The 12,074-nt window shown below is 38.5% G+C and overlaps 1 protein-coding gene across 2 annotated transcripts in view; it reads right to left on the minus strand.

Moving 5' to 3' along the window:
* IMPG1 (interphotoreceptor matrix proteoglycan 1) overlaps window positions 1-12,074 on the minus strand; it is a 125,948-nt gene that overhangs the window by 27,282 nt on the left and 86,592 nt on the right. For both annotated transcript variants that reach the window (XM_045542265.1, XM_045542264.1), the window contains one exon: window positions 463-995. In XM_045542265.1, coding sequence (XP_045398221.1) covers window positions 463-995 — 533 coding nt within the window. The remainder of the gene's footprint in view (window positions 1-462; window positions 996-12,074) is intronic.

The raw sequence follows: 12,074 nt of genomic DNA on the forward strand, positions 1-12,074 counted from the left end.
CATGACCGTCTTCTCATTTTCTTTGTTAGGGACCAGAGATGATAAGCCACTTAGTCATTTTCTAGGTTGACAAGAACTTAGGGGGAACTGAAAAACGAGGCCTTACACCTGAACTCAGGCTCGTCGGTGCTGGCTCATCCTACCTTTGTGCCCTTTTGTCAGATGGCTACAACTTAGATTGTTTTTAGATTCCAAGTTCAGTACTTGAGTGGCTGTACTATTCCTGGATAAACTAAGTTAGTAAGAACTATAATGAAAAGATTTTAAGGATAAATTTGTTCTTATAAGGCTGGGTGGCAGTATTTTCCCCATTTGTCTACCACAGAACTTACTTCCCTGATTAGATCTGAATCCATTTCTCTAGCTGCATTGCTCAAGACAACCAATGATTATATTATAAAATAGAACAACAACAAAAAGAGAATGACAGAGAATTGAGAATTGTGAGCAGTGCCCACTCACCAGCTGTGTGAATTGTTGCTCCAGAGCTTGGTACTCTGGAGAGCTCTTGTTGAACAAGTCATCGGAGAAGGGCATGTTAGCGACACGCAGACTGAAGAACACTACCAGCTCTTGGCCCTTGGTGGCAATGGTCATAGAGCTAGTGGTGATATACTGTTCAGCTGGGACAGGTGTGGTATCCTCCAAGGAATGATCTGGGGTAGAAACATATCCACTGAGTCCTGGTACCTCAGACGAGGCAGGAGTGTCGGACAGACTCATTCCATCTAGGTCTCCGACCGTATCTTGGGTGCCGGTACTTGAGCTGCTGTCATCTGAAGACGCAGGTGGATGTGAAATTTCCAGGGCCAGTTGGCTGATGGTGGAATAATCACTGGTGGGGATGGTGAGCCCTGGGATTAGTACTGTCTGGTCAATGGGCATTATGTCCGTGGCACTCTGATCACTTAGAGAGAAGATGCTCGATGCAGTAAAGAAAGGTAGAGTTTCTGATAGGGAGGTAGAGGCCACAGCAGGTGGAGACCAAGAACTGTCTGTGGAGGAAGCTCCTGAGATCAATTTCATTGTGTCCAAGTATTCCCAAAATAATAGAAAATGAAAGAGGAAATCCAAAGTTAGTCTTAATTTTAAAAAAGATACAGCATTTGCATTGATTATTTCAATGGCTGTATTTAAAAAGAGAGAGAGAAAGTGGTACAGAAAGGGCAGACAGCCCTGCGTCTCAACCTAGGGAGACAAAAAGTGGGTCTCTGTACCCATTTTATTCAGGCCCAATACTTCTGTGTATATGAGACTAAAAGAGCACCCGGTATCTAGAATTTCTGAAATTACTGCTCAGTCAGGCACAACACACCTGGAAACAAGGTAATACAAACTGACTAAGTCACCAACTGGTGCCAAACCACAGCTGGTGTTGGAACAGATTTAGGTCCCACATCCCCACCTAGGACTCCTAGACAACTAGCTGTGCAGTTTTGACTTAGAAACTTTTTTCACCTTCCAATAATGTAAGCCTGCATTTTAAGCAACTGAATTTTTTGGATTCCAGTTATAACATTTTGGTAGTTTTACCACTTAAAATTTAAATTATGCATCTCCAAATTTGGGTAATGTGATTTAGGTAATCTTGTCAATTTGGGTAATCTTGTCAATTTGTAAAATAGTACTGAGAGTCCAAAGGTGTGAGTGACATATATAATTTGAACGTTATAGTGATCATACAACTTACTAAATATTTAATAATATTTAAAACCTTTGCCACTGTTACATTATTATACCCTGATAATTTCCACCACCACTTGGCATTGTTTCTGGGCTAAGTACACACTGAACTACTAAAGTCCACTTTGTTTTTGCTATAAAATTAAAATCAATAAGTATTTGTAAACTAAGAAAGTGGTTATATGAAACTTTCAGATAAAGAGATTGATGGATGATTAAAATATTCTAATAAACTTAAATCCAGAGCCACTGACGATATTTAAGGCATTAGGGGATCAAAACAGGAGCTTTCTGTGATTACTTCAGTGGCATTTTGGCAAATATGCAGGAAAGCTGTGTTGAAATCCAAATGCTAAGCATGATAAATGGACTGTCTGGATGCAGATACAATCTTTGGACTCTCAGTCAGCTAATTTACTACAGTGAAATCACCAAAACAGAAACTCCAAGTGATAAACAGCTCTGAAAGGTGGAATCATATTAGTTTTATTACTTTCTTAAAATAAAACCTATTGGTGAGTTATGCCCAGATTTCAGAAAAGCACCCTCTTTTCTCTCACCTGTGGCGGGTGGGGGGACCTAGGTGTGTCTACCCATAACTCACTACCCATAATATTTCCTAACATCCAAGGTCTCTCTAGATGTACACTTAAAGTTTTATTCAAACCTCCATTGCTATGGGCTGAATATATCCACTCAAAATCTGTTGAAACCCTAATTCCCAATGTGATGGTATTTGGAGGCCTTTGGGAGGTTATTAGGTCCTGAGGGTGGCGTCCTCGTGAATGGGATTAGTGCCCTTGTAAGAAGAGACATGAGAGACATGATGTCTCCTTCTGCCATGTAAGGATATAGCAAGAAGGCATCCACCTGCAAACCAGGAGAGAGCACTCATCAGGAATGCAATGTGCCTGGACCTTGATCTTGGAATTCCTGGCCACAAGAACGGTGAGAAATAAATTTCTGTTGTTCAAGCCACCTGGTCTATGATATTTTGTTATATGCAGCCTGAGTTGACTAATATATCCATGAATGATCTGGAATGAGTAAATGGAAAGGCTTCAAGTGCTATCCTTGATTTGATTTGACTTGGTGCCATGGGAAATGCATTTGAATCTGTGTTCCCGTGATGTGATCTCTGTTCTCCTACAGATAATAAGGGTTGGGGAAATGTGAAGCAGGAAGCACAGTGATGGATGTCTTCATTCTGCTCCTGGGCTAGCACTTCATTACTCACGTCTTTCTTACCACATAGACTTTAACCAACTTAAAATAGGCTGCTGCATTATGTCATCAATCAATAAAAATGAATTTCTGACCACTTCCCTTTGTGGCATCTTAATATTAGTCCTTCACATCCACAATAAACCTAACCAAGCTATTTCACTGATGAAACAGTTGGCAATTTAAAGGTAGGGCTGCTCGATAAAATGCAGTATGCCCATGGGAATATACTTTTACTAAAAAATTATTTTTTGTTTGTCTGAAATTCAAATTTAACTAGATATCTTGTATTTTTCTTCGCTGAATCTAGCAGTCCTACTTAAATGGGATTTTAAAAGACTCCCATTCTCTTTGGGCTTGAGATTGAAGCTACTAAGGCTATATAGTCAATTTCCTTGGAAAAATATATCTGAACTTTGCCACCATTCATGAGTGTATTTAAATAATTATGTTTTCATCTAATTCTTATGTAAAAATTAGACCTAGCAGTGACATAGGCCATTCCAACATTAAGTTTTTTACACTACAATAGGAAAGCCAAGGCCATTCATTTCGTCATGAACAATGCAAAATAAAAACACTCAAAATAATTGTCATGCTAGAGTGTGTGTGTGGTTCCTGTGAAGGTGTGCAGTGTGTTTATTTGTATGTGTACATGACAGGGACTCTACTTATAAGCTTGGCTGCTGGATGTACAGTAAATGGCTATTTTGTCACTTTGTAGGCAGGAAGTCTGTCCAAAGGCAAGGCCACAGATGAAATGGTCTGACCCAAAGTAGATGAACTCAGGTCCAGCTGAAGCCCAAGGTGAGATAAGTCAGCAATAGAAGAAAGTGGGCACAGGGAGGTAGGGTGGGGAGTGCCAGAAGCCCTACTAGTAGCCAGAAGACAAAGCAGATGAGCAGCGTGTGAGGGAGAAGTGCAGACGAATGGCTGCTTGAAATGCTACCAGAAAGAATCATGTATATACACTAAATCATAAGCATCAAGTGGTTGCCTATTCATCTTTAAAAAAAAAATCTAAAAAGGAAGAGATTCCATAATTTCCTTTAGATCTTCAAGTAGTATAACCAGCAAATTCTTAATTTTATATCAAACAAATGTATTCTTATTTATCATAACAAAAATTATCTTCCTTTTTGGCATATGGTAGAGATCAAAATGTTTATTATTCATTCACTCAACAAATAGATACTGGGCTGGACGAGGTAGCTCACGCCTGTAATCTCAGCACTCTGGGAGGCCGAGGTGGGTGGACCCCTTGAGCTCAGGAGTTCGAGACTTGCCTGAGCAAGAGCGAGACCCTGTCTCTATTAAAAACAGAAAAATTAGCAGGGCATCGTGGCACATGCCTGTAGTCCCAGCTACTCAGGAGGCCGAGGCAGTAGGATCACTTGAGCCCAGGAGTCTGAGGTTGCTGTGAGCTAGGCTGACGCCATGGCATTCTAGCCAGGGCAACAGAGTGAGTCTCTGTCTCAAAAACAAACAAACAGGGCCAGGTGCGGTGGCTCACGCCTGTAATCCTAGCCCTCTGGGAGGCCGAGGCGGGTCGATCGCTCGAGGTCAGGAGTTCGAGACCAGCTTGAGCGAGACCCCGTCTCTACTAAAAATAGAAATAAAAATTATCTGGACAACTAAAAATATATATAGAAAAAACTAGCCAGGCATGGTGGCGCATGCCTGTAGTCCCAGCTACTCGGGAGGCTGAGGCAGTAGGATCGCTTAAGCCCAGGAATTTGAGGTTGCTGTGAGCTAGGTTGATGCCACGGCACTCACTCTAGCCCGGGCAACAAAGTGAGACTTTGTCTCAAAAAACAAACAAACAAACAAACAAAAAACCAAATAGATATTGATAGCCTATTGTGTGCCAGGCATTGTTCCAGGTGCTGCAATACATAAGTGAATAAGAAAGATAAAGTTTCTGGCCCCAAGGAGCTTAGTGTCTAGGGGAGGGAGACAAAAACAAAACCAGAGGAAAATACATAGTATGACAGGTGGTGACAGCGCTGTGGAAATAAAATGAAACAGAAAAGGAGATGGGGTGTAGGGTTTGTGATTTTATATTAGGGTGCTCATGGAGAATATAATATTTGAGCAAAGACCTGAAGGAGGTGAGAGTTAGCCATGCAGCAAATGCAAACGGGAAGGGCAGAAGAAGGCGGGTGCCTGCCGCGTTCAGGGAACAGGTAGCTGGGAGAACAGCATGGCTGCTATGCAATTCTTTACTATCAATCAAGTGTCAGGGTGGCTAAAGACGTTTTCAAACACAGTCTCAAAAATTTTTCCTGGGCTCCCTTTCTTAGGGCGTGTTTACCTAAAATGAGATGGTAGTAAATTAAGAAAGAGAAAGAAATGGGATACTAAGAAGAGTTAGGGAAATCTCCAGGAAGATGGTGAAGGATCTCTCAGGTACTCCAGGTGCAAAAGGCAACCAGTTAAAACGGGATTCATCGCAAAAGACAGGTATGTGAACTGCTCATAGCACCAAGCCCTCTGCCATTGTACCAATTTTTTAAAAATTATTTTTCAGCTTTATTAAGGCATAATTGACAAATAAAAATCGTGTACCAAATTTTTTAACCTGACAAAACTACTACTGGAGGATGTGCTCCGCAGAATAAGAGAGTAAACACAGAGAGAGAAGGGATCAGGGAATCCAAACCAGGAGAAAGACCAAGGAAATTCTAAGGATGATGGCAAAGGGAAGACCCAAGTGACAGCTGTCCAAAAGTCCTAGAGAGCAGCAGTCTAGGGAGAAAGAGAAGGAGGTATCCTAAAATTAGAACTAAGTTTACCTGATGTGTGAAATTATACTGAAAATTGCAATGGGAATTTGGGAAGAATTAGCAAAGAAACTAAGCAAATGAAAAAAACAAATCAAAGAAAACATTAACTCCAGGAAAACAGAAAGGAAACAGAGCAGCTAGGTCAGCTGTAGATATTTAATATAAGCACTGACTATTAATTTATTAATAGTATAATATCACTATATTGGGAGGATTGGGGGAGAGAGAGGGGTTGATATTGTAAGAAGCATAAATTCTTATCTACAACAGTAGAAAGTCAATAAATGGTAAGTGAAACTGATGACTCAGAAATGCATATTATTTTAAAATAGGGAGAAAAATAAATGCCATAAGAAACAGCTGAGTTAAAAGGAACTGTTTTTGGTGAGTGGGATTGCACAGTTAGGAAACGTGAGATACCAAAATGTTGTATTTGTCAGAACACTCCAATATGATTTGACTTGAAAAAAAATAACCTTTTTATTCTGAGATAATTGTAGATTTAAATGTAGTTCCAATAAATAATACAGAGAGTGACATCCATGAAAATTGCAGAGTAAGAAACTCCAAAAGTCTGTCCTTCTGTGCAAGCAACAAAAAGCTGGTGAAAAGTGTCAGAATTGACTTTTTCAGACCTCTGGAAACTAACCCAGAGAATGCAGCAACCAAGGGAATGCCTACTTAAGAACAAACAGCTGAATCTCGGTAAGAACAGTGAACTTTGCATTTTTAACTTACCCTGTTCTTACCCCACACTCCCAGCGCAGTGGTAGCCTTGAAAATAACAGCTCTTAGTCTCCAGTACCCCAGGGAGCATAAAGGATCTCATTCACAAAGAATTGTAATTATTTGTTTCAACCTGTCTTTGTTTCAACCTGTCTCTGACTCCCTGGAAGACCAACTCAAAAGGCCTGCCTTTATCTTTCCTAACTAGGAATTCTCCTGATTATAAAGCGGCTACCTGGGGGGAGTCTGTTGAAAAACACAGGCAAATGCACTAATTACCCCTGTGTGAGGCAATGGGTAACAGCTAAGCAAACAATAGACTAAACAAAAACTTGGGAGGAAAGGCTGGGGAATGAGATGCTTTGGGGAACAAGTGCTTTCAAAAGCTTTGACATATCCTGGGGATCTAGAAGGTCACCCACATACGTGCCCAGGGCTGTACACAGGCTTAGAAAGGATCTGAGAAGGACCTAAACTCTCATCCCTGCCAGCCCTTCAGGCTTCTGCAAAAGCAGTAAGTAAAAGCTAATGGGGAATGGTTGCTTTATGTTTATGGGGTTTCTTTTTGAGGTGACGAAAGATTTCTGGAATTAGATAGTGGTGAGAGTTTCACAATATTGTGAATATACTAAAAACCACTGAAGCATCTGCTTAAAAATGATTAAAATGGTGAATTTTATGTTTTTTTGAATTTTATCTCAATAAAGAAAAAATAATACAGAGATCCTGTGTACCCTTTACCGAGTTTCTCCTAATGATAATATCTTGCAAATCCGTAGTATAATTGTCAACCAGGATGTTGACATTGATAGTCTAGAGACCATTCCCTCCATCACCCAAATTCCCTCCTGTAGCCCTTTTATAGTCACCCCCACTTTTCTCCCACCCCAGCCTCTCTTTAACATCTAGCAACCACTAATCTGTTTTCTACGTGTATAACTTTGTCATTTCAAGAATGTTCTGTAAAGGAACAATACAGTATGTATCTTTTGGGATTGGCTTTTCTCACTCAGCATAACTCTCTGGAAATTCATCCAAATTGTTGTGTACATCGATAATTTGTTCCTTTTTATTGCTGAGTAGTATTACATTAGATGGACATACCCCACATGGTTTAAACATTTACCCATTAAAGGACATCTGGGTTGTTTCTAGTTTTTGGCTATTATCAATAAAGCTGCTATAAATATTCATGTACAGGGTTTTATGTGAACATAAGTTTTCTTTCTCTACAATATATAAACAGGGGTGCAATTGCTTGCATGGTAGTTGCATGTTTAATTTGTTGAGAAACTGTCCAACCATTTTACAGAGGGGCTGTACCATTTTACATTTCCACCAGCAATGTAGAAGTGATCCAGTTTCTCTACATTCTCCAGCATTTGATGTTGTCACCATTTTTTTGTTTTCACCATTGTGATCAGTACATAATTATACTTCATTTTGGCTTTAATTTGCATTTCCCTAATAAATAATGATGTGAAAATCTTTTCATGTGTTTATATACCATCTGTATATTCTATTTGGCAAAATGTCCCTTCTTGTCTTTTGTTCATTTTCTAATTGGATTTTTTAATTTTTAGTTTTGAGAGTTGTTAATATATTCTAGATACTTGTTCTTCATCAGGTATGTGGTTTGCAAATATTTCCCCCCAGCCTGTATCTTTTCTTCTCATCCTCCCAACAGTGTTCTTTGCAGAGCCATTATTTATTCAAGCACTTTTTCAGTATAGGATATGTGAGGCGAAAAGAAAACTCAGGAATCTCACTATCATGTCACTCCTTAGGCCCTAAGGTCTCTAGCCAGTGTGACTTACTCTCTCTAACTTTCAGAGTCTTCTCATGTTGTTTTGTATATAATGTCCAGGTTGTTTAGTTGAATTTAGCAGGAGGAAAAGGGTAAAGGATATTTATTTCATCTTCCTGGAGGTGGAAATCTTTTTGACTTTTGAAATGGTGTCCTTATTTTATTTATTAAAAAATTAATAAAAATATGGAATAAATATGTGCTATGATTTGAATGTCCCCTTCAAAACTCATGTTTAAATTTAATTGCCACTGTTATTAAGAGGTGGTACAGTTAAGAGGTGATTAGGCCATGATGACTCTGCCCTTATGAATGGATTAATGTCATTATCGGGGAAGTGGGTTGTTATAAAGGCCAGTCTGACCCTCTCTTGCTTTCTTGCTCTCACCTTCTCTTGCCTTTCTGCCTCCTACCATCAGATGACACAGCATGAAGACCCTCCCCAGATGAGAGACCCTTCCCAGATGAGAGACCCTCCCCAGATGAAAGACCCTCCCTAGATGAGGGCCCCTCGACCATGGACAGCCTCCAGAACTGTAAGGAGTTAATTTCTTTTCATTATAAATTACCCCATCTGTAGTATTCTGTTATAGTAACACAGAACAGTCTAAGATAATTTGACTGAAGAGAGTCGGACCAATATTGACAGGCTTTAGGAAATTATTAAAAACTGATATAAAAAAAAGCTCAGAAACTGATCATAGAAGAGATGATAAATGTAGAGGAAAGATGAAAGAGAGCCAACATCTATATAATTTGTGTCCTTAAATAAGAGAATAACAGAACACATGAATTAGGAAGTTTTCAAACCTACGATAGAAGAAAAATTTCTCTGATGTATTAAAACAAATGAACTTGAATTTAGAGGTCCAAACAATATCAAGAAATGAACCTAAATGGAACTAGCCATGGCAAGTTATCCTTTGCTATGGTCTGAATGTTTGTGTCTCTCCCAAATTTATATGTTGAAATCCTAACCGCTAAGATGATGTTATTAAGAGATTAGAGGTGGGGGATTAGAACATGAGGGTGAAGCCCTTGTGACTGGCATCAGTGCCCTTCTAAAGGAGATCCAGGGAGCTAGCTAGCCCCTTTCACCAGCAAAGACACAGTGAGAAGGAGCTGTCTATGAGGAATTGCTCCTCACTACACACTGAATCTGTCAGCTCCTTGATCTTGGGCTTCCCAGCCTCCAGAACTGTGACAAACTAACTTCTCTTGTTTATAAGTTGGCCAATAGAAAGTATTTTGTTATAGCAGCCTAAACAGAGTGAGACTGTGGTCCCCAACCCCTGTGCTACAGCCAGGTACCGGTCCGTGGCCTGTTAGGAACCGGACACACATCACTGCCTGAGTTCTGTGCTCTCCCCACCTGCTCCCAACCAAATCCATGGAAAAATTGTCTTCCATGAAACTTAGGAACTGAGCCACACCCCAGCACGTGAGCAAGTGAAGTTTCATCTGTATTTATAGCTGCTACAGCCGCTCCCCATCACTCACAACCCTGCTGAGCTCTGCCTCTCCACCCACTTCCATGGAAAAATTGTCTTCCATGAAACTGGTCCCTGGTGCCAGAAAGGCTGGGGATTGCTGGGCTAAGACATCCCTCAGGAAAGAAAGTATTGAATCGCTAGGATTGAAACAAAGCAAAGCTAAACAAAAAACAAGACATGTAGATATCTAGTTAGAAGTAGGAAGCCACATAGAAATAGCCAAAAAAATCATGGTGGTGTTAGCTGATCACATAGCTGAAGACAATGGAGCAGAGTTGTAAGTGAAAGAAAGGGTGATTTCAAGAATTTTATATTTAGCCAAATTGTCCTTCACATTTGAAAGTTATAAACAGTGAGTAGCTGAGTCCTCAGAAGCTATGGAACCCATGAGCTCTTTCTGAAGCAAATACCTGATGATATATTCCAGCCAACCAAAAGATAACTCAAAACAGAGAACTCAGGAATGGAGAAGCTGTGGTAGGTTTGAGGGTGAGACCTAATCTATTTAATATGGAAATCTATCCATGAAGCTGTGGGAGTTGTGGCTGTAGAACCAATTCTAAATTTATAAACCTTGACGATGGTAAAACATTCACCTAGTTACCAGAACTTGGGGTATGGAGGAGTGAAGACGGTGGATCATCAGTGTTCTGATAATTCTGTCTATTATAGTATTACTTCAAGAATTCTGTCTAATGTTGAAATGTGTAGTGTAAATGGTAATAATGCCAAATTAATATTTTAGGTAATCTTTTTAACCTTTGAGGATCTTTTAAGAATAAATATTTCATGATATAAGGAAATATTTATCTTAAATCTTGCAATTTCTTGATTATCATTTCAGTTTCTTTTTTTTCTGTTAAAGTCAAGTAAAATTAAATGTAAATTTTCTTAGCATGGCAATATAGAAAAATTCCATTTTTGCAAAAGCACTTCTATCCTTTTATCTTTCTAAACATTAAATATCTGTATCTTTCCACACTGAGAGAGAGCTAGAATGATAGATATCATTTAGTTATTTCTAAGTGGCAACATTTTAGCTTCATTATTTTACGTTTTTGGGTATTCTTCTCCACCATTTAATATTTTAAATAACAAGCATGTATTACTTTTTGGGGAAATAATGATAATTATTGTTTTAAATATTAGTCACTCAACATATTACATTTTCCTCACAGTTATTATTTTTAGATTTTATAAACTTCAGTGCTCCATCTATGTTTACTGTAGCTCATAGCCAAGATATGGAATCAACCTAAGTGTTCACCAATGGATGAATGGATAAAGAAAATGTAGTATATATACACAATAGAATCCTAGTCAACCTTAGAAAAGAAGGAACTTCTGTCATTTGTGACAACATGGATGAACCTAAGGGACATTATGTTAAGTGAAATACACCAGGCACTGAAAGACAAATACTGTATGATCTCACTTATATGTGGAATCTAAAAAAGGTAAAACTCATGCAAGTACATAATAGAATGGTGGTTACTTGGCAGGGGAAGGCTTGGGGAGATGTCGACCAAAGGATACAAAATTTCAGTTAGATAGGAGGAATAAGTTCAAAAGATCTATTGTACGACATGGTAACTGTAGTTAATAACACTGTACCATATTTAGAAAATCTCCAAAAAGCAAATTTTGAGTGTTCTTATCATAAAAATATGTTAAGTATGTGAGATAATGCATATGTTAATTAGCAGGATTAAACCTTTCAAAAATTGAATGCGTATACATATTTCAAAACATCATGTTGTACGTGACAAATATATACAATTTTTGTCAATTAAAAAATAGCTCCTTGATTACTTGGGATAACTGTGAAATTTCAAATGTGTATATATATTAATACTAAGTAAAGGTCTTGAGCAGAGCCACTACAGAAGAACAATATTTTACTACTATTTTTTTTCTTATTAATAATAACATGAAAATAACATCTGGAGTAAAACTGAAACTGGTAAAAAATTTAATTCCGAAACCCTGGGAAACTACATTGTGCTTTCTTACTATTTTAGTTAGCTGTTTTTATGAGGTTAAGGCCTTAAAATCCACTCTTAGAATCTTGGGGAGCAGGATTGATAATGGGATAAGAAGAAACTCATATTTATTTGGTATCTGTTTTCCTAGATACTACACAAAGGAAATTTTAAATAATTTTCCATTTACCCTAAGCCATTTTATAAACTTCCAACTGATTATATACTCTTTTACTTTCTACTTGATGTGACTTTTTGGAGTCCTTGAAGTATCTGTCTAGTTATATCTTTTCCAGGTGATTAAAATAAGTAATTAAGAGAGGAAGTCCAAGGCTACAAAGATGGGCATCAACCAGTGGTCATGATTAGAATG

This window comes from Lemur catta, chromosome 2, assembly GCF_020740605.2.
Source record: "Lemur catta isolate mLemCat1 chromosome 2, mLemCat1.pri, whole genome shotgun sequence".
NCBI lineage: Eukaryota > Metazoa > Chordata > Mammalia > Primates > Lemuridae > Lemur > Lemur catta.